General features: G+C 41.2%; 1 protein-coding gene across 3 annotated transcripts in view; it reads right to left on the bottom strand.

The window, feature by feature from the left end:
* Positions 1-23,981, bottom strand: part of AMPKalpha (AMP-activated protein kinase alpha subunit) — a 170,760-nt gene that overhangs the window by 121,451 nt on the left and 25,328 nt on the right. For all 3 annotated transcript variants that reach the window (XR_010853811.1, XM_067108014.1, XM_067108015.1), the window contains exon 4: positions 16,051-16,195. Coding sequence is in view for 2 of the 3 variants with exons in the window: in XM_067108014.1 (XP_066964115.1) it covers positions 16,051-16,195 (145 nt within the window). In the remaining variant the exon portion in view is untranslated. The remainder of the gene's footprint in view (positions 1-16,050; positions 16,196-23,981) is intronic.

Raw genomic sequence — 23,981 nt, 5'->3', positions numbered from 1 at the left:
GTTTTGAAAACATTGGGATATAAGGCTTAAATATTATAAGTACAGTGACTGAAGTGAAAAACACCACAATCCAAAAGTAAGTTTAATCTGTTTTATCTTCAGATTTATTATTCTACGAAGCCTGCCATTTCCTAAAAATTACGAGTTTGAACATAGTAAAAATAATGACTGTAAATACTTAATTTGGTTATAATAGTTGCAGTTACACTTGCTTTATTAGCATGAAACTGCATTATGGATACTAAAAGAGTTATGATCATCAGAATGCAGTTTCTCCAACACTGCCTAGACCTTACTCTTCAAAAAAGCAAGAAGGAACCTGGTATAGGCCTCTTACCATGAGAGAGATCACTCTTGACCAAAGCCTATCTTGAAAATAGTTCACAACCAGCAATACAAAGTCTAAATACCAGGTTCACCAAAAAGTATGGGCTAGTGTGAAGGATGATCACCAACCCCTCTCCTACAACAGCCTTTGGAACTTCTCGTCTTAGACAAGACACCACTGAAAGTGAAGTCTGCCATCATGCTGAGCCAAAAGTCCAACCAAGGGGACACTTGAAATGACGGCAAGGTGACCAACTCCACAGTTTCTGCTCTCTATGAACTTTGGTGAGATCACAACTGAGAGTCTTGAAGTAATAAATTTAAGACTCAAAGAAAAGTAAAACCAAATCCACAGCAATCTTCTTTAATGCTTCAATGTAGTTTGTCTTAAGAGTAAAGGGACGCTACTTCCACACAAAGGGATATATCAGTGTGATCCTCCTGCCTACTTCCACATTCCAAAAGACCTTATACTCAAGATCCTTCTGCTAATCATTACAGGAATACAGTGCAACTCCAGCAGTACCTTCTGCAATATTAGTGTGAGGAACAAAATGGAACCTAGAGTGCTACATAATGCACAACAGGGGCTCATTACTGCTGTTAAACAAGCTTCACAGAATAAAGTCCAATACATAAGTTTAAAACCAAGCAAAAACATAAGGATTAAAGTAAAATACTTTTTCAATAAATAACAAGATATTTTAAAAACATATGCACACAACTATACAACAATTAAGATAAAAGAAAGAAATTTATGTCAAGGCAGGATGCTGCTACAGTGTGTCATTTTCAAGTAAGGTTTAATCCTGCTTAGTCTGCCAAGAGTTTTAGCTTGGCAATAACTAAAATGTCAAATAATTTGCCTAGAGTAGTCATGGAATCTTCTCATCTCTAAATGATTAAGAGAGGAGCAAAATCATTCCTGCTCTACTGATTTCTCCTAAATTCAATGTATTGCCTTTATTTTTTCTATTGCCTCATATTTATTATCACCCTTCCCTATAACCGTCTCTCTCTGAGTCCGAATCGCTAGAGGACAACCCACGCACTTCCTTATGGATGCCTTTCCAATGGCCGTCCGCTGAGGCCTAGGACTTACAGACAACAGGCTCGACTGAGGGGGCAACTACCCATGAGCAAACCCCACCGACCTCCCTTAGACTTCCAGGTTTAAGGGAGCCTGACAGGTACCTTTGTCTACGAGCATCAGTGGGATGAGTAGTCACCTCCTCCACTGACAATGCATTTGCAACTAAATCACTGGCACTCATGTTGTCCATAAGGACTTTAATGGAAGCCCCTAATTGGGTCATGGTATTCACTAACAGACCAAACTTCTGGGTTATTCTGCCTTTGAGGCTGGCGATGGCATTGGGGTCGGAAGCATGGGAGCCAGGTAATGGAGTAGGTGAAACAGGCAGAGGGCTGGTAATAAGGGGAATAAACAGGAACAGGTGAAGGCAAAACAGATAAATCGGCAATACCAAATTTAGGAGACGAAACCTGGTTAGCTGAACTCCTTCAGTTCTAGCAGCCGTCTTCCTCTTTGAACTGTCTTTCTCTAGTTAGTCAAGGTAAGCCTTTAAAAGCTTCCATTTCCCCTGATCCCAAGTCAGATAAACTGAACAAATTTTTCCTTTGCAATTACTACAACTTGTGTGAGAGTCATAAGCAGCTTTTGTCAGTCTGGTGTTGCAGCCTTTGCTGCAAAACTGGATACTGGTAGAACTAGAGTCAGGCATAGTCCAAAAAATGTCTTAATCAGGGAAAAGCCTAAATCAAAAACTCCCAATCTAACTATAATTAGCGTGAATGGATGGATGGATGGATGTATGATATTTAGGGCAGAAGCCCAGGCACTGGGGCCAACAAGGCCATTCAGCGCTGTAATGGAAAGAAAATAAATTGTTAAAATTATGAATTCATGAAGGAAATGATTAATAAATAAAATGAAGTGATGTGACCAATAAATAAGGGTATGAAGTTTAATGAATGATGTGCTATATACATAAAAAAAAATTAATGTCATTAAAATTCTACGTGATGTAATAAATTATTAAATAAAATTAAATATCGTTAAAAATTTTAATACACTTTAAAAGAGATGATAGCAGAAATATCTGCTTCATCTCCCAAAATATCAGACAGGATTTACCTGAAAATATCTCTCTTTGGTTAAAATATCTGGGGCAGACCACCAGAATGTGCTCCACTGTTAGTGTCTCGTCACAGTAAGCACACTCTGGAGGGCTGCTTCCTTCAAAAATAAACTGATGGGTCAGACGAGTGTGCCCAATCCTTAATCTCGTTAAAATAACCTCTGTTCATCTGTCAAGATGGAATGACTAAGACCACGGTAGTACATTATCCCTAATATTTCTATATTTCTTATTATTGGCCAGAAGGAGAAGTCCACCTTTCTTGCCATTTACTTAAAACATAAGATCTAATGGGACCTTTTAGATCTGTATGAGGCACTTTTCTAAAAGAGGTTTCTGATAAAATACTAGCAGCTTTCGCTTCCTGTCTGCCATCTCAAGTTTCGCGAATCCCCACGTGAGAAGGGACCCAACAGAAAGAGACTGATTTACGTCGACAATATATACGAAAAAGCCACTCCTGAACTTTTTGAATTAATGGATGAAAGCTATTAAATTTTTTAATAGCTTCTAAGGTGCTTCTAGAGTCTGAGTATATGACAAAATTAGAGTCACTACTTTGAAAAACTAAATCTAGGCAGACACTACAGCTGTTAATTCAGCAGTAAATATTGATGCAGAGTCAGGTAATTTAGCTGTGTACGCTGTATCACCAAGGATAACAGCGCAACCAACACCACTATCTGACTTGGATCCATCTGTATAAATTTTTGTAAAATTAGTATGGGTAACATCGTGCTCTAAGAATTTTCCCTAATCTCTTCTACAGTGCAGTCCTTTTTGTTAAACAGTTTCTTACATATTGATGCTTCTGGGATAAGCCATGGAGGATTTACAGGATATTCTACTTCCAGGACTTTCTGGGATTTACAGGTGATTATTCCTAACATCCTCATTCAGTCGAATTTGGAATGGTTTAGAAGCTCTTGTACCAGAAAACTTCAAGAGTCTGTTTCCTTTAGTGCTTGAAAGGAGGGATTTTTGGGAGCACTTTTCATTCTAGCCATGTATCGCAACCATAGCTCTTGCCTTCTTAGATCAAGGGGTAAATGATCTGTGTCGACATAAATGCTTTCAACAGGCGAAGTTCTAAAGCCCTGAGCATATTCTCAACCCCATGTTGTGTACAACATCCAGTTCCTTTAGCTTGGTTTTACAGGCTGAGGAATAAATCTGACAGCCATAGTCTAGCTTAGATCGACACAGAGAATCATATAGCCTCAGAAGGGATTTCTTATCAGCCCCCAACTAAATCCAGAGACAACCTTTAAAATATTCATAGATTGTTTAACATTAAACTTTAGGGCATTTATGTGGCTAGCCCATGTTAATTTATGGTCAATAGTCATCCCCAGAAATTTAACTTCACTCGTAAGGAAGGATTGACCCTTTTAAACTAAGTGTGGGAACCTCTTCCACACGCCGGCAACTGGTGAATCTTACTGCAACTGTTTTGGAAGAGGAGAATTTGAAACCATTCTCATCAGCCCACTTAGTAATAGCATTAATAGACCTTTGCAAATGTTTACATACAGACAAGGAATCATATCCTGTGCAGTATATTGCAAGGTCATCGACAAAAAGCGAGCATTTAACAGGGGCGAGATTTTTCAATCACACTATTTATTGCCACTGAAAAAAGTGTTACACTTTAAACGCTTCCTTGGGGAACTCCTTCCTCCTGCATAAAAGGTTGGGAGAAGGAGTTTCCCACTCTACCTTAAAAAGTCTGTCTGATAAAAGGAATATATAAACCTGACCATTCTTCCACATATGCCCATCTTGTGCAATTGTTTCATGATGCCAATTCTCCAGGTAGTGTCATATGCTTTCTCCAAGTCAAAAATATGCCAATGGTCTGACACTTTTTGGCGAATCCTTGCTGGATTTGGTTGGTCAGCCTCAGCAAGGGATCAAGGGTGGAGCGGTTTTTTCTGAAACCAAATTGAAATGGCGATAGTAATCCTTTGGTCTCCAGGTGCCAAACCAGTCTAGTATTTATCATTTTCTCCATCAGCTTACATACACAGCTGGTAAGAGCTATTGGTCTATAGCTGGTGGCTTGGGAAGCATCTTTATTAGGCTTTTTAACAGGGACAATTATGGATATTTTCCAGTCCTTGGGTAAAATTCCAGTTTCCCATATTTTGTTTATAATCTTCAGTAAATATTTTTGGCATCATCTGGGAGGTGTTTCAGCATTTCATATATGATTGTATCCTCACCTGGAGCTGTGGATTCACTTGAGGAGAGCACCTCACGAAGTTCTCTTAGGGAAAATTTGTAGTTGTATGGTTCAGATTTTCCTGAATCAAACTTCAGACACATTTCAGAATTCCTAATTCTTTGAAATTCTGGAGAATAATTGTCAGGGCTGGAAACTTTAGAAAAGTGTTTTCCTAGCTCATTGGCAACTTCAGTGGGCTCTGTGATTAGAATGTCATTTATTTTTAATGAGGGCAATGGTGACGCTACAAATTTTCCACTCAGTTTCCTTATTTTGCGCCACACCACTCTTAGTGGGTCTTGGAGTTTATTCCATTAATATAGTAAAGCCAACATTCTCTTTTGGCTTTTTCTTATAAAAGCGTCGCTGCTTGGCTAAAGCACGTTTGTAGATTAATTTAGACTGAGGGAGCCACTAGTTTTGTAACGTCTGTAGCATTTCCTAGTCACTTTTCTCAGAATACCACATGTCTTATTCCACCAGGGAACTGCAGGTCTCACGAGGTTTGCCTTTTGTTTTGGAATCGAGCTTTCAGCACTCTTCAAAGTAGATTCAATAAAGTAATCATAGGCATCTAGATGAGAATGAAAGGACTCAAACTCCCTATCTAGATTGACACCTTACTAAATTTATCCCAGTCTGCGCCCTCTACCTTCCACTTAGGTAAAACTTCAGATGGAGCATTCAGAGCATATTTCAAATGGATCGGGTAGTGATCACTTCCATTTAAATCTTCATTAACAGACCAATTAAAATCAAGGTGGATACTAGTTGAAGAAATACTAAGGTCCAGTGCAGAGAAATGATTATCGTGAATATTGTGGAAAGTCATTGACCCATTATTATACAGGGTAACATCATTCCTGTCAATAAGGTCTTCGATTAATTTCCTTTACTATCTAAAACCGACTTCCCAAAGGGGATTGTGGGCATTCAAATCACCTAGCAGAAGTAAAGGAGCTGGAAGTTGGTCAGTTAACGACTGAATATCTCCAATGTTAAAATCAAGGTCTGGTGGAAGGTATAAGGAGCAGATTGTTATCCTCTTTTCCAAAATGACTGAAATAGCGACAGCTTGTAGTGTTGTATTTAATTGTATTGTGGAGTGCTGTAGAGATTTATTAATAATAATTGCAGCACCTCCATGGGCATGATCACCAATTGGGGGATATGATTTAAATATTGAATAATTTAGTCCAGGATTATAAGCAGAGTTGCCTAACATTGTTTCCTGTAGGCATATAATCCCTGGATTGAATTCATGCATTAAAACTTTAAGGTCTTCTGTACGGGCTCTGAGACCTTTACAGTTCCACTGAAGAATATCGAGCAAGAATGCTAAGGTGGTAAAATGTGCTACTTCCCACTCCTTGGAGGAAGTACTGTTCCTAGGGTGGAGTGGGGAAATTCTCCTTTATAAGAGATTGTTTTCTTAATCCCTTTTCATCTGAATTGGTGTTCAGGGTCTTTGGTTGATCTTCATATTTTTTATTATGAACCTGATGTTCAGAATTACTGCTGTGGTTCTGTGCACCACTAATCCTATTTGTCTTAGGGCGGCAAGACTGAATTGAACTCAGATGTTTTTGTTCTGAAACTACTTTTGGAACCACCTTTCTAGGAGGAGAGATGTCTTCCAAAAAAAACACTGAACCCATTTGAAGTTTTTATTATAAAATTATCATTATTTGGGGAACTATTTCTTGTGCATTTCTTGGTAGTTGCAACCGTAGTTTTATTATTATTTTTGTTTGTGGCTGTGGCGATTGATGGCTCTGAACTAGCTCTATCTAATTGGGATTGTTCCTTTAGCTTATTTTGGTTTGAAGTATTTTCAGAATATTTTCCTGAATCATTGGCTGATTTTGGCACCCTTATTTTTGGAGATGAATCGACAGCTGTGGATGTGGTGGAAGATAAATTTTCTGTGCTTTTGGAAGTACAATTTTTGCTATTGGACTTCAAAGCACTTGCCGACGAAAGTTTCTCACCAGTTTGGGGATTTTCATTATTATTTATGGTTCGAGAAATACCAGGTTTGTGATATCTTCTATCAGACACAGTTATTGGTGGCCTTACATTGTTGGAAGTTTTCATAAGTTTTATTACAGAAGCATACGTAGTGTTGGCACTTTTGTTTGCCCCCATTATCGTGCGCTTTGCTTCACTAATGCTAATATGTTCATTATCTGCCACTGCCAGCACTTCTTGTTCAAATTTATATCTGGGACAAGCCCTAGAGTTTGGTGTGTGATCACCCTTGCAAAGAAAACAGTATCGGGCTGCTTTGCAATCATCAAAATTATCATGCTCTGCAGAGCACACAGGACATCTTTTATTGTTATCGCAAGAGTTTTGAATGTGGCCATATTCAAAGCATTTGCGACACTGTCTAGACTTCTTTTATATTTTTTAACCTGCATCCTCTCATGGCCAACAATGATGGTATCAGGTAGGTAATTGGAGGAGAAGGTTAAAAGGATAGCTGCATCACCACCCAGTTTTTACATGAGATACACAAGGAGGGCATCGATGGAGAATCTCCTCCTCTTCAAAACATGCAAATCTTTTGAGTAAACTACTCCTTTCAGTGTATTAAAGAATCTGTGAGATGAAAAGATTCAATATTTCCACTTTCAGGAGGTTTAAAGTTAGCTAACAGAACTGCTTGAGTCTCATTTCCAGCTTTTATTAGAAGGTTCTTTCCATACCGTTCAAATTTCCAATGGGAATGGAACCAACCTTGCTCTCAATGCAGTCAGCAGCTTTTATCAATTTTTCCCTCCCTCCTTGTAGATAGCAACATGCCATAAAGGGGGAGGAAGAGCTCTGGGTACATGGGACTGGTCCATGTTCTTCAGCCTTTGGAACAAAGTCAAATGGCTCATCATTCAAGTTTTTCACTGAAAACACTTTCGTGCTGACAACTGAGTCATTTAGAATGTGGCCATGGAGTCTTTGTTGTGCCTCACTAGCTTCCAAGGAGAGGAAAATTTGATAAAAGCACAAAATGACTGCTTATCTTTTTCTAGAATTAATTTAATTCTTTCCACTTTGCCGAATTGCTTCACTACACTGTATAAACATTCGTAATCTAATGATAAGTTTACATTAGTGCAATAAAGGACCCTATTATTTTAATCAAATCCACCAGATTTATTAACACCCTGGTGTCTCAGTGTTTGGTTCTGTCCAACAGCCAAGCCCGTATCCATGTTCATGCCAGAAGTCGTTGCCAGTGCCCGTTAAGTCATCGGATCCAGGGGAGGAGAACTAAAAGCCAAATCCATAAGTTTAAACCAGTCCACATGCAAAGGTCCAAAAAGTGCACACCGACACCCAAGAGCCCCGCACAGACCCCGACAGCATATCAAAAGGACAAACTGGGCAGCTCTACTGCTCAGCTTCCCACCCCAACACACTCCCAAAGCCCACGAAGAGACCCCAAGATGCCAAGCATGCACACATCAGACCACCACACACAAACTGGTTCATCCACCCACCCAAAACTGCTTGGTCATATCAAGAAAGTATCGTAGATCAGTCAGGTATTTGCATTCTCCACCAATGGCACAAGTGAGAGTTGACTCCCAACAGTCCACCCCATACCCTACCCTTTCAGGATAGCACCAGCACGCTTGCAGTGGCCCAGGTATAAGCCAATCCGCCTGCTGGGAGTTCTGTCCCCACTAATGGGGACTGACTCCCACTCCAACTGTACTGGTGGGCTTCCGGACAAAAGCCAGAGTCCCACCTCCAAAAACCAGCCCCTGGATTCCGATGGGCTGATCCCCAGAGATGGTTCCGCCCTCAAGATAGCAGTGGAAAAATCCCATCACCATCTCTTAGGTCCAAACTATCTCGGGTGGCGACTCAACCACCACAACTCCCACAATTAGCTTCGAATGCAACCCCTTCCAAAAAAACGATCCTTCTCAGACTCACCTAAGCAGTAAAATTTTATGTAATGTGGAAATGTCCACGCCATTTAAACCAAAAACTATGTAGGATGATTCGTCAGGACCCGGGCCCAAAGGCCAGGGTCCCTTAGCCCCTCACCTCGTCAAGGCGTCCTACTCGAGGGGTATAATTAGCGTGAAGGCTACCAACAGAACGAATACTTCACCAAAACGGCGATCAAACTCAACCATCCAGTGAAAAATGACATTTTTATAATAAAATAAAGTTTTATATATACTTACCAAGTAATTACATAGCTGTAAGTTTCAACTTGTCGGCAGCTAGAATTTTGAAATTCACGGTAGTGCCACTTTTTGTTTTGGCTAGGAGACTAATCATCCCCACTTTCGGGGTAAGAGAGGAATCAGCTCAGCATAGAGCTCAATATGTTTGTGCCTTTCTGTCCAAGACGAGGGGAGGAGGGAGGGCTCTGACCATGTAATTACTTGGGAAGAATATAAAACTTTATTTTATTGTAAAAATGTCATTTTTATATAAGTAACTTACCAAGTAATTACATAGTTGAATCCACATTGAAGGAGGTGGGATGTGTGGACCTATCTACTCTAACACAATATTACAGTAATTGTAATGAAATGAGATTAGAAAATTTGCTAGCATTGGTAAAATGCTTGCCGGTTCCTTACCTGGTGAGAGTGCTGCTGCAGGAGAATGCTGCCTCTGGTTGGCACTCACCTCAACCTGTAGTGACGTGGCAATATAGACGAGGAGAGCCTGCTACTTAGTAGAATTCTTTGCTGTGAAGGAGTTTTCCGACTGCAAGCAAAGAATTCAAATTTTGCCCCTGCCTTGGGCTCAGTCCCATACAAAAAATAACCAGAGTAAACAATGCAGTTACCTAAACCATAAATTAAAAACCCACTACCAACCATTAAAAGACAAATTGGTGGGCACTCCACATACATAGTACCCCCAGGCTCCCCTGTGACTTGACACCCTTGTTTCAAGGCAAAGATACTTCCTACACTCCCTCTCCCAACACCATGCCAGCAACCAAAAATGGACCCAAGGTACTGCAATTTTCATATACAGTAAACCCCCGTATTCGCGGGGGATGCGTACTGCCGCCCCCGTGAATGGCTAAAATCCGCAAATACTTAAAACCCCTCTAAAAACACTTAGAACTGCCTATTTTGATAGTTTAAACACAAGAAAAACCCTCTAAACCCCCATTTATACCTGAGTATTTTAATAGTTTTATCACAAAAAAGTCCATTTAGTCATGAAAATATGAAAATACAGTAATTAGTGAATATTTCTCAGTGAAAATACTGCTAATGGGGAATTCAATGAATAATGGGTGATATGTTCCACAGAGAAATCCTTTGAATACGTGAGTCAGCGGTGTGAGTACATGCAAATGGGGTTTACTGTATTGTTTCAACCTCGTTCAAGTAATGGAAAGCAAATATTGACCAAGTAATGGGAAGCAAATATTGACCAAGTAATGGGAAGCAAATATTGACCAAGTAATGGGAAACAAATATTGACCAAGTAATGGGAAACAAATATTGACCAAGTAATGGGAAGCAAATATTGACCAAGTAATGGGAAGCAAATATTGACCTAAGATATTTACCAGACTCTTAATAGAAAAAGAACAAGGCCAGGAATTGAAAGGAGTCTCATTTTTTGCTAACAAACCGAGGGAGAATGGACAAACTGCATTACCCTGAGAGAATCCAATTCTCTATCTATTGCATGTAGCTTGCTAACATGCTTAGCTGCAGCTAATGCTACCAGAAACAAAGTCTTCCTTGTGAGATCCCTCATTGAGATTGAACGTACAGGTTCGAAACAGGTTCTGACAGCCATTTAAGGACCACATCCAGGTTCCAGGCTACCAATTTTTCCTCCTTTTGTTTGGTTGTATCAAACGACTAGATGAGGTCAAACAAATCTTTATTAGAGGAGTAATCCACTTCCCTGTGTCTAAAAACTGAGCTCAATGTTGCTCTGTAGCCCTTAATAGTTGAGGAAGAAAGTCCTCTAGATGATTTTAAATAAAACAGGAAATTTCCAATCTCCACTACAGACATCTTTGAAGACGAGAAGTTATGTCTTTTGCACCAGGATTGGAAGACTGTCCACTTGGCCTGTTATACCTTGCTCGAGGACTGGCATCTGCATCGAGCAATAGCATCTGCAACTGACTTTGAAAATCTTTTTGCTTACATTATTTTCCTGACAGTCTGAATGTGGTCAGGACCAGAGTGGACAGTCTTTGGTGGAACCATCTGAAATGTGGCTGTTTGAGTAAATTGGGTTTTTGAGGCAAAAGTCTTGGAAAGTCCATCAGAGGCTTCTAGCAAGTCCAGGAGCCACTCCTGGGCTGGCCAAAATGGTGCTACTAGAGTCATAGTCACATTTTGGTGACTCTAGAACTTGTTGATGACTTCCCTCACCATCTTGAATGGAGGAAAGGCATAAAGATTTTTGTCCGACCAGTCTATGAGGATTACATCCTTCGCCCATGCTTGTGGATCCAGGGCTGGCGAACAATAGAGGAAGACGATGGTTCTTGGCAGTAGCAAACAGATTCAGAACTGGCTTTCCCCACAGTTTCCAAAGTTTTAGACACACTAAGGGGTCTAGAGTCCACTCTGTGGGGAGAACTTGCTTTTGGTGGCTCAGTTCATCTGTTAATACATTTAACCTTCCCTGAATAAATCTGGTTAGGAACTTCGTCTGGTTTTGATCCACCCTCACAACGGTTAAATGAATGTCCCCCTCGCTTCTTGACATAAGACAGTGCTGTGGTATTGTCCAAATGGACTGTCACTCTTTCCAAACACTTCTACAGCAAACACTTGCAACCCCCAGTGAATTACTTTCAGTTCCTTTATGTTTATATGCCATTTCTTCTGTTATGAAGTCCAAATCCCAGACACCTCCCTGTCTCCCAGGAGAGTTCCCCAACCTAGGTCTGAAGCGTCTGAATAAAACACTAGATCAGGGCTCAGAGGAAGAAGCGATTTCCCTTGAGAGAGCCTGTCTCTTGATTTCCACCAAAGCAGGTCCTCTTTGATTTCCCTTGTTACTGAGAAAACAAGTGTCCAGATACTTCTTTCTGTCCCAACTGACTCTCAGACAAAATTTTAAGTTCCTCATGTGTACCCTTCTCAGAGTTACAAATTGTTCTATGGACAAGAGGGTCCCTGGTAAGCTCATCCAACTGTTTGTAGAGCAGGACTGTAGGGAGGGGAATTTGTCCACCTTCTGAAGGCATGATTCTATCCTTTGGGAGGAAGGAAAAACCTGAAAAGTCAGAAAGCTTATCCTCATCCCTAAATGTGTTATCTCCTGAGAAGGAGTCAATTGGGACTTCTGAAAGTTTATTAAAAGGCCCAATTCCTAGGCTAGAGGAAGGATCTTTTGAAGGTCCTCCGTACGTATCTTCTTTGACTGAGAACAAAGGGGCCAATCATCAAGGTAGTGAAATGTTGATCCCCATCAGATGTAACTATTTTGCTATGGGAGCTAAGACTCCTGTGAGTACCTGAGGAGCCATGAACAGGCCAAAGCAAAGGACTCTGAACTGATATACCCAGTTCTGGAAAACGAACCTTAAGAAATTCAAGTCCTGATGAACTGAGACATAGAAGTATGCGTCACTCATGTCTACTGAAATCATCCACTCCCCTTGGTGAATGGATGCTAGGACGGATTGGCTCGTTTCCATTTTGAATCTGGTTTTCTGGACATACAAATTCAGGGCACTTACATCCAGAATTGGCCTCCAGCCTCCTGAGACCTTGGGGACCACAAACAGCCGATTGCAGAACCCCAGAGAGCATGTGTCCTCGACCACTTCGATGACTTCTTTCTTGAGGAGGGATGATACTTCTTGGGAGAGGGCAGAAAACCTCTCGGAGCCTACAGAGTAGGCCATCAATATGATGGGCATGCTGGTTAAAGTAGGCTTCCATATGAAAGGGATGGAGTATCCCTCCCTCAAGGCTTCCACAATCCAGGTTTCTGCTCCTTCCGCTTCCCAACATTCCCAAATGCTCAGGGGCCTTGCTCCTACTGGTGTACAGAGGACGAGGTTCTCATTTATGCAAGGGGGGTTTTGTGGAGGCCTTTTTGATTGCCCGAGAGGCGAATCGGGCACTTGCGCGAGGTCTGAGAAAGCCTCTTTGTCTGTCCCTACCACGAAAGGGCTGAGGTTGAATGGTGGAAACTGTCCTCGAAGTGAAAGAAGGAGTCTCTCTAGGGCGTCTCGCAGACTGAGCGAGGAGGTCCTGAGTAGATTTTTTCTTCACGTCAGATGCAATCTGTAGTACTGTTGCCTGTGGGAACAGGTGTTGCCAATCAAGTGAAGAAAAGAAAGATTTTTGCAAAAGGGTCACTCCTTTTGTGGCATAAGAACACCAAGGCTCCCTTTCCTTAAAATACCCACCACAAAAAGGGAAGCCAACTCCAGAGAGCCGTCCCTTATGCCCTTGTCGAGACAAGAGATAACTCCCAGAAAATCCGTAGTGTAGTCCTTAGGTACAAGAGGACAATCCTTAATCTTGGGAGCAAGGGCTCCTACTGCCCAATCTAAGAAGCTAAGCACTTCCAAGAGATTAAAGAGGCGTTTGATCAAGTGGTTCAGTTCCAACGTTGCAATGTCGAGAAAAGGACCTTAGCTGAATTGAAAGCAGACCTCTGAGAAGAGTCTATCAAACCGGGGAAGTTCCCCTGGGAGGAGGCAGAAGCTCCCAAGGATGGGGCCTCTTCAGTTGCGTAGGACAAGTATCTCCTCTGTGAGAGCCTAGATGGAGGGCAAATAAAGGAAGCTCTTCCCTGCTCTCTCTCTCTTCCCCGAGAGCCAGCCTTCCACTTCATGTAACACTTTCTTAGCTGAGGAAGACAGCGCCATCTTCATTAGTCTCACAGAGTTTACAGTCTAATTGTCCATTAAATATGTCGAAGCTGGGGAAGCTGGAGCTCCGGTGAGAAAAAATCTGGAAACGTTGCCAACAAAAACCTTAGCAACGAAGCATATGCAGTAGGTGGGGTGACTGGGTCCACTTCCTCTCGGTTATCTGAAGAAATGGGAGATAATTCCTCAAGAGGTTGAGGAGTCGAAGGGGTTTTCTTGATTAAACTCAAGATGTTGTCCAAATGTCGTTGAACAGACAGAAAAGAAGGGTCCACTACTGTGGGAGCCTGTTGTGCTGAGGCCTGAGACTGAGGATGAGCGGGCAGCTGAGCAGTGGCTGGATTCAAAACCCCAATGACAGATGTAGACACTGGGAGCTTTGAAGCGGCAACATGGAGCGCTGGAGCACCAGGAAGCACAGCAGTCAGTAGGCGCTCAGGAGACAAAATGAGCTTAGGAGCTAGCTGGCTCTCATGCACTAAAGGGCGCTCAGGAAGGACCGAACGTTCTGCCATAAAATGTTCAGGTGCCAAGGGGAGCTATGGCACCACTGGATGCTCTGGCGCCACAGACTGCTTCACAAAAGTAGCTAAAGACTCGGGAATTGCTGAGTGCTCTGGCACTTATGGGCGCTCAGGAGCCTGAGGGAGCTCAACAGAAACTAGGCTTACAGGAGCTGGGTGCACGCTGGGCACTCGGGCGCTTAGACACATTCTTATGCACAGGAGAGCGTTCTGGAGCAACGGATGGGCGCTCAGTCGATGAGAAGTTCCTAGACGAAGAAGAGCGCTTACGAGAGGGGGCAAGATGCTTAACCGTCAAATACTGTCCCTCTAACTCCGGGTGATCCTGGGAGAAGCATTCAGGACTGTCCCAAAAACTGCAGGACAGTTGTTGATCTTGAGAAGGTTCTCTGAACCTTTTAGCAGGCACCAAGGGGATGCGACACTTACTCTGCACATCTTTTTAAGGGACGAGATTTGTCTCTGAAGAGCCATGGACGCCTGGGACTGGATTCACCAGAACTAGACAGACTTGACACAAGACGGCTCACTTCCATCGAGATGTCTTTCCAGTTGTGCTCTGTCGTAACCTGCGAAGCGACAACAGATCCGACTAAGGGGGCGACTGCCTGTGGGCAGACCCCACTGACCTCCTTTGGGCTGCCAGTTTGACTCCTCCCAGGTTTAGGGGAGTTTGCCAGGACCTTTGCCTAAAAGAATCGGCGGACAGACAAGCCACCTCCTCCACTGACACTTCACCAACACTTCTAACACTGAACATGTACAAAAGGACTCTCACTGAAGTGCCTAACTGTTCCATAGTATTTGCTAATAAACCAAATTTTTGGTTATTTCTTGACTAAAGGCTGGCAATGGGGTTGGGATTGGGAGTAAAGGAGCCAGGATGAGGAGATAGTGGAACAGACTGAGAACTGGGATTAGGTGGAATAAAAGATACAGATTCAGAAACATTATTAGCAACAGACTTAGCAGAAACCTGACTAGCTAATGTCTTTTTACTGCTGGCTCTAGAAGCTGCTTTCCTCTTTTTGTCTCTGTCTAGCTTTGACAAATGACTAATCAAAGTCTTCCACATTTTAAAATCCCAATGTTTACATTCATTACAAGTCAAGTCTGGAGAACAAATTTGACTCCTACAAGTCATGCAGAGTTTGTGTGGGTCATAACAGGCTTCAGTTAATCTAGTATTGCAGCCTTTGCTGCAATATCTAAAACTCTGAGAACTAGAATCAAACATCGCCAACAAGTCAAATGTCTACAAAGCCTAAATTGTCTAAGGTCAGTAATAAACAGACAAAATTCAGCAAATTCAGTCTGGAAAGAACCTGACGCTGTCTAATTGTGCTGAAAAGGCTACCATAAATGAGAATACAGTACTTTGCCAATTGTTGCAATATTCAACCAACTGAGAAGCAAAAGAATCCAAAAATCGCTGCCGCTAATCACTGTTGTATAGCCATCAGCTGGCAGAAACATACTGAGCTCTTTGCTGAGCTGGTTCCTCTCTTACCCCGAAAGTGGGCAGGGGTTAGTCGCCTAGCCAAAACAAAAAATAGCACTATTGCAAATTTCAAAATACTAGCTGCAGACGAGTTGAAAATTATAGCTACATACTTACTTGGTAAGTTGCTTATACAAAATGCAAAATGATGCTGCTTAAACAATGGAAGTTCAGTTGTTGACCAGCAGAAATGAATTGAGTTCTTCAGCTGTGTTGTACCTATTCTTCCCCGAAAGTGGGCGGGGCTATTTACCTACATGAAAACAATAGGAGCGCTACTGCAAATTTAAAAATTTAAAAATTTAAGCTGCCACTATAGTTGGAAACTATAGCAATGTAATTACTTGGTAAATTACTTATATGAAACTTATATTTTCAAAAGACTTTCTACCTACCAAAAAAATATATTAATAAAAAATATCACAACAAGTAAAATTCATAATCACTGTTTAACTTACCGAAGTCTGCAATTTTGACATGAAGGTTATGGTCAAGAAGCAGGTTTTCTGGTTTTAAATCCCTATGTACAACCATGTGACGGTGGCAGTAATCTACACCAGATATAATTTGTTGGAAAAATCTGCGAGCTTCTGATTCTTTTAACTGAAATGCAATACGTAACAATTAGTGTACATAAACTCATTTGCATTTGGAATGTAATAAAACTATAAATCAACATTTTAATCATGTTTAAACTTTAAATTCCTTCAAAATGGTAATTTCCCTTTGAAACTTCACTAGGTAAAACAAAACAGTGATACATTCATTATATAAACCTAAACTTAAAACAATTTCACTTGAGGCAGCCTCCTGTTTTTGATGTGAAAATCCTTATTTATTTACCCATGTATAAAGGACATCATATGCATCAATTTTAGCCTTAATTAGTTCACTTCCTGCCCTCTTCAGTTTTGCCCGTTTAAAAAAAAAAAAAAATTCAAATCCTAATCCACTACATCAATTACGCTACATGAATAAAACTGATATGGTACAAAGCCTCTGTAACAACAATTGACAAAAATATGTTCTTTTAAAAACCACTGGTTTGTAAGAAAAAAAATTAAAACATTTATGATATAATTATTTGGATAGTTGCCTACTGTTAAAGTTAGCTTATATCTTCTCACCATTAAGTGCAATTGGCATTCAAAATAAAACAAAATAACACTTGGCTAACCCACTAGGACTGTCTCCTGTTTCCCACCACGTGGCACTGGAATGTTTACGTTCTTGTCAGAAATCTTCATGACCACCCACTAAGATGTGGGGAGGCTGGGTGGATCTCCACTTAACAGTAGGTAAGTATCCAAATAATTAATTTTATCAAAAAAATTTTAATTATTTGGAATGAATCTTACCTACTGTTAAAGTCAGCTGACTACCACACTGAATGCGGATGGTGGGTTAGCACAAACAATGAAACAATGTTCAGCCAAGTGATCTGAAAGCTTTTTAATGGGGGAGCTCAACATTCCTGCCTGTTGTGTGATCGTTACTGGCAAGTACTATCACCAGAAGCTAGAACCAAAACAGGGTGTAAGGTCCTTGTAGCGAGACTTGTCAGAGGATTCTTACAGGGAAGACAGGGCTATCTTATAGAGTACTAGTGACCCCTGTGCCCGAGTCAAAAGCCCATAACCAACAGTCCAAAACTAAAGACAACTACCACTTTCATATATGAAGGTGCCCTCCTATACACCAATGAGTACCTTCATGCTCCCAAAATTCAACACCCTGCAGTGTGATTTCCTAACTACTAATGATAAGATAAAAAGCAAGGTTACTATCATATTTGGTTCAGGAGAAAGCGTCCCTACCATTGTGGTGGTAGTATGGAAAATGGGTTTGTGCGACGGAATTTTTGTTTTTAATATTATGTTATTTTCGTATGTCACTTAGTGAGTATATAATTAAGTTTTCATTTTTTTTTCTTTTCTTTTACTTGCAGTTTGCTTGAGTGTATTAGCAGAGTGAGGAGCTCCCCTTCACCTAACATAAGAAAAAAATAAAAGAAAAGAGACTATTAGAAGAGCAGCTGAAAACAGACGAAGGGATAAATGCACTCCTTAAACTATTAAAATACTCAAGTAAACGGGTAGTGCTCGAGTTACGATAATTCGCCTTACGATAATTCGATTTTGCGATGGGGTAAGCAATTAATACCCAATATGACAATATTTATAAAATATTTTTAAACTTCGCATGGGTGCAGGCAGCATTGTACAGTCAGGCAGTGAGTGAGACCAAATTACAACAAACCAACTTCTTTTCCTCCATCTCTTTATCCCATCTAGTTAAAAAAGTTTTTATGCTGATAAGCAATAAATACGTAAAGCTCATATTATGATGAAATCAAGTGAAAATAGCCCATGGAATATTGATTTTTTTTTACACGAAACAAACACGGCCCCAAACAGCCAACATCATCTATTAACGAAAAAATAGCTAAATTAATTTCACGAGACGTTTTTAAGTCATATTTTGACTTAAAAACACTTCGTATACCAAAAAATAACCTCGTCCCATATTAATAAAGTATCTAGAGATTCATTTACGCTAACCAGAAGTAAGAAAAGCACTCTGAAATGGGTTAAATACGGGGAAATAAACTTACCACGTAATCAATTTCCAAACCAAAACACTGATCGCTATGATTGCAATTTATAATACAAAAGCAATTATAAGAATATATACAATATTATTGGATACAGTGAAGTAAAGCATATAATTTTGAAAGATCCATGGAAAGACGCATATTCATTATGTTGATGTTTGTATAATATGATATTAATAATATGTAAATATAGAGTACTGTACAGTATAATGTAGGCTAGGCTACCGTATATGTATACAATATACCATAGTGTAGGCTAAGTTAATTTTTATCATAAGTCACTCTGCATGAACCTCCAGAATTAGCTGATATTAATAATTACTATACCATATATGTATAGAGTATACTTTATAGTGTAGGCTAGGCTACCATATATGTATATGTACATGGTACTGAATACCCTAGTGTAGGCTAGGCTATATTCGAGATACATTTTTTCCAACAAAAGATGGGTTTTTTGGAACCTAACCCCATCATAAGGAGGATAATACCTGTATAAGCATTTTTAGTTTTTTTTTTTGTGTTTGAACTATCAAAATAGGCAGTTCTAAGTGTTTTTAGAAGGGTTTTAAGTATTCGCAGATTTTAACTATTTGTGAGGGGGTGTGGTACGCATCCCCTGCGAATATGGGGGGTTTACTGTACTTCTGCCTCACAATTACGCAAAAGTACCTTACCAATTAGAGGAGTTTTTGCTTCTTGGTTCAAGAACTTGAAACTTACATGTTGAACAGTGGAAGATGAAAAACTGACATTGCATCTAAGTCCTATACAGCTTCAAAAACTGAAAATAGATGCAGTAGCACTCAAAGAACCAGGATTAAAGGATACACTTCCGAGATCGCCTCTGTTGTTTTATAATAAGCCAGCAACATGCTGGTACATCATCTAGGTTGGTTGGTTCCTAAGGGCCACTCGACAAACGTAGTTGCGAGTACACTAAACTGTTCATGTTAAGTGCAAAACTATTTAAAACTAAACAGTTTTGTAGCTTTCTCTTTCGACTGTTCAGCCATTTCCCAAAGGCGTTACTTCCATTATAATGCACTTTACCATTATCACTGTTAACTCATTACTCATTTTAAGGAGCTGAGACAGGAGTAAACTAAAGAGTGCCAGTCAACAGATTCATCTTCAGCAAACGGAAGTGAAAGCGGACCAACACAGGCTATGCAACCCATAATACTAAAGGAGAGTCAACCAAATCAGGCTGAAACCCCTAAAGTCTAAAGGAAGAACTGAGATGGAAGAAAACAGCAATCTGTGGATGACAAGGGTGAGGCAAAAAACGCCAGAGAAGGTGACATATCATGGAATGTCAGCAATGTCACAGAATGCCAGTAGTAGTACCAGACGGCTGGGAGAGAGATGGCTGGGTGGGGAAGGTACAAAGTTCTTGCATGATGTCACCCCAGAACCATGATGACAGTTGAAGCCATCTGCACAACACTTTAAGAGTGATTACTGGGAAGCGTGAGCCATTCTATCACCAGGCTAAGTCACTCTAGATAAATAAGTAGTGGAAAAGGAAGACCTGCTTCTATGAATAGGAACAACTGTCACAAGGTGATGAATATGTCGGTAGGCAGTTTATCGGCATTGGTAGGTGGTTTATCAGCATTGGTAGTGGTTTATTGGCCTCAGTAAGCGGTTTATTGGCGTCGGTAAGAGATTTTTGGCGCCAATAAGCAGTTTAACAGTGCTTACAGCACAGTAAACACCATTTATTACCATTATATTACTGTGATGTTCCAGTTATAAACAATTTTTGGTTATCAGTGCTCAGCCAGGAACAGAACACCAGCCATTACCCAGGGACTGCCTGTACTAACGCCAATTCATACCATCTGCACAAGAACACAGCATGAAGAATTCTGACAAGAACATACAGTAAACATTCCAATGCCACTTGGTGGGAAACAGGTGATTACAGAGACTGTCCTAGTGGGTTAGCCAAGCATTATTTTGTTTTATTTTGAACGTCAATGGCACCCAATGGCACGAAGATATAAGCTAACTTCAACAGTAAGTAATATTAATTCCAAAATAAAACATTTTTTTATCATCACCAAAACAAAGTCTGTCAAAAGCCAGTGCTTTCTGATACTAAGACAAACCACTTATTTTGTCATTTGGACAGGTAAGGCTACTTGCGTGTGAATATTAATAAAACTGAAAAAAGTGTGAATATTAATAAAACTGAAAAAAGTTTTGTGATAAGGAATTCTAAAGGAGTAGCAGCAAAACCATGGGTTACTTGAATCAAGGTTTAAAGGCTACAGAGGTTGCCTTTAGTCTGTCTAAAATCAATGAAGAAAAGATGCCATAAATCAATTTTTAAGATCAATAAATTTACAGAAATCTACTTCAAGCAACTTACTGTACTTGCTAAATACAAATTATATGCTTCAGTCTAGAGACTGACTGCATAAAATCCCCCATAATTATGAAGCAAAAACAAAAATTACATTTTTTAAAAAATCAAGATTTATATATACCAAGTAATTACTTAGCTAACGATTATGTTTGCACAGCATCCTAAATTCAAAATTCACGGCAGCGCATCAGTTGCAAAGCGGGGGGTGACAGGCCACACCCACTGCAACGGGAGCTACAGAAACCAGTGGCATCATTCTATTTATTGCTGCAAAGTCCATGAACAAAAGAAACAGCAGGGAGGAGGGAGGGCTCTGATTCAATAATTACTTGTTAAGTATATATAAAACTTAATTTTATTACAAAAGGTATTTTTATATAAGAAACTTACCAAGTAATTACTTAGATGAATCCCACATTGCAAGGGGGTGGGATGAAAGGACTGTTCTAATTCAACACGAACTAGCAAAAAGGTGGCTAGCACTGAAGCAGTGCTTGTTGCTTCCTTACCTGGTAAGATAGCTACAGCAGATGAATGATGCCTCTGGTTGGTGCTCATCTTAACCTGCAGTGACGCAGCGGTGAGCTGAGAGGTGCCTCTACATCAGCAGGAGTCTTGCAACGGAGAATATGCCTAGGGATATGCCTGATTGCTGACAAGACGTAATGCAGGAAAAAAGATGCCCATCCCCTGGGCACAGAACCACAACAACAGACCAGAGAACACCTGTCACCAACCCTGACACAACAAACAAACCACTACCCATCCAATGAACTGGTGGGCACTCCAGGTACAAAGTACCCCCAGGCTCCCCAAAAACACGACATCCTTAAATCAAGGCAAAGAGACAGAAGAGAGACAGGATTTCTCCTATGCTTCTTCCCCCAGTACCATACCAGCCATTGCCAAAGGTCTGAGGGTACTGCAGTTTTCAAATACTGTTTTTTCTACTTTTAAATAATGAGTCACAAAGATCGACTTGCACCTCCAAAAGGTCGACTGAAGAATATTAGAGAGGGGTAAATTATGTTTGAAGGCGAAAGAGATGGCTACTGCTCTGACTTCATGAGTTTTGACTTTGATCAATGGAAAAGTGTCTTCCTGAATCCAGAAATGTGCTTCGGAGATCAGGTCTCGAATAAAGAACGATAAGGCATTCTTAGAAAGTGGGCAAGAAGGATTCTTGATAGAACACCATAGGCTGCTGGAGGGGCCTCTAATCTTCTCAGTCCTATGCAGACAGAACCTCAGTGATCTGACTGGGCAAAGAACCCTCTCTTCTTCATCCAGGCCCAGAACATCCAATAAGTTCCGGATATGGAAAGAGCAAGGCCAAGGCTTAGAAGGATTCTCATTCTTAGCCAAGAAGCCCAAAGTGAAAGAGCAAATTACATCCCCTTGGGAGAAGCCAATCCTCTTGTCGATCGCATGTAGCTCACTTACGCGTTTAACCTTAGCCAGGGCTACTAGAAAGAGGGTCTTCTGCAAAAGATTCTTGGGAGAGGCGGAACTGAGAGGCCCGAAAGCCACTTAAGAACAACATCCAAGTTCCAAGACACTAAATCAGACTACTTCTGTGCATTGCTCAGTATCCTTTAATGGTGAATGAAGAGAGACTCTTAGAAGTCTTCAGGTATAGGAGAACACCCACAACCTGTACTAAAGACATCTCAGAAGACGAGATGTGATGTCTGAGGCACCATTGGTGGAACATTGTCCACTTCAACTGGTAGACATTGCAAGTAGACTGTCGTCTGGACTTCGCAATAGCTTCAGCAGCTGCTCTTGGAAAACCTTTTGCTCTGAAGAATTTCTTGAGAGTCTGAAGCCTGTCAGAGCAAGAGTGGATAACCCTTGGTGGTACTTCCTGAAGTGTGGCGTCTGAGTAGCCATGGTTTTTGGGGAAGCAGCCTCGGGAAGTCTACCAAAAGACAAAGAAGGTCCGAGAACCATTCCTTCATGGGCCAGAACAGCGCCACGAGTGTCAACGAGAAGTTATGGTGAGACACAAATTTCTTGAGTGCTTCCCTGACCAAGCTGAAGGGAGGGAAGGCATAGAGGTCCAGACCTGACCAATCTAGAAGCATGGCATCCATCACCCAAGCCAGGGGATCCGGGGTCTGGAGAGCAGAAGAGAGGAAGACAATTGTTTCTTGAGGTGGCAAACAAGTCTATGGAGCATGTGCCCTACAATCTCCAAAGGTCAACACAAATCCTGTGGTCCAGGGTCCATTCGGTAGGAAGGACCTGCTTGCAACGGCTCAGCTTGTCCGCTAGGATGTTTAATTTCCCCTGGATGAAGGGAGTGACTAGCGTTACTTGATTCTGGTGCGCCCAAAGAAGGTGCTTTGCAGTCTGGCAGAGGGAGAAGGAACAGTGCCCCCGTTCCTCAATATACAACAGTGCCGCGTGTTGTCAGCATGAACAACCACTGTCTTGTTGCGGATCAACAAAGAGAAATATAGTAGGTCTAGAAGAATGGCCTTCAGCTCTTTCACACTGATACGAAGGGAAGTCCCCTCTGGGCACCACGTCCCAGAGACTTCTCGATCCCCTAGAAGAGCTCCCCAGCCCAGATCCAAAGCGTCCAAGTAGAAGTCTAGATCGGGGCTCGGAGGGAGAAGGAATCTCCCCTGCAAAAATCTTCCTTCAAGGAGGCACCACTGAAGATCCAACTTTATCTCCTGAGTGACGGGAAAAACTACCGAGTCTGGCTGAGTTTTCCTGTCCCAGTTGGCTTTGAGAAAGAATTGAAGAACTCTCGTGTATAGCCTGCCCCATGTGACAAAGGTCTCGATGGAAGACAGAGTCCCTAGAAGGCTCATCCATCGATTAAAAAACTAAATAAAAAGGGAAAGGAACTTGCGAACTGTCTGTAGGCAGTTTGAGATTCTCTTGGGGAATGGAAAAGCCTGAAAGTCTGAGAGCTGAGAATCATCCCCAAATACAGGCAGTCCTCAGTTGCCTGTGGGGGTTCCGTTCTGGGGGTGTGATGATAACTGAAAATCACCACTAACCAAAACCGCGATTTAGCGCTTTGGCATTTTGGGCTTAAAAAAGCGGCGATTTTTGGTTATCAGTGCCTCTGTTAGGTAAGTATCAGCGCCGATAAGCAGAAATAGGGGATTTTCGGCGCCAAAAATTGTCGATTTTCGTCGCTAGACAAGCGCCGTAAAACCGGATCTCCATTAACCGACCACGCCATTAACCAGGGACTGCCTGTAAACAATCTCCTGAGTCAGAACCAACTGGGATTTCTGGAGATTTAGAAGAATTCCCAATTCTTGAAAAAGCCATAGCGTTCTCTGAAGGTTCTTCATGCACTTTTCCTTCAAGGGTGATTGAGAAAGCCAGTCGTCCAGGTAAAGGCTGATGTTTATGCCAATGCGATGGAGCCA

Source organism: Macrobrachium rosenbergii, chromosome 8 (genome assembly GCF_040412425.1).
Source record: "Macrobrachium rosenbergii isolate ZJJX-2024 chromosome 8, ASM4041242v1, whole genome shotgun sequence".
Lineage (NCBI taxonomy): Eukaryota > Metazoa > Arthropoda > Malacostraca > Decapoda > Palaemonidae > Macrobrachium > Macrobrachium rosenbergii.
The sequence above is the reverse complement of the archived record's forward strand: the minus strand, read 5'-3'. Positions and strand labels throughout refer to the sequence as shown.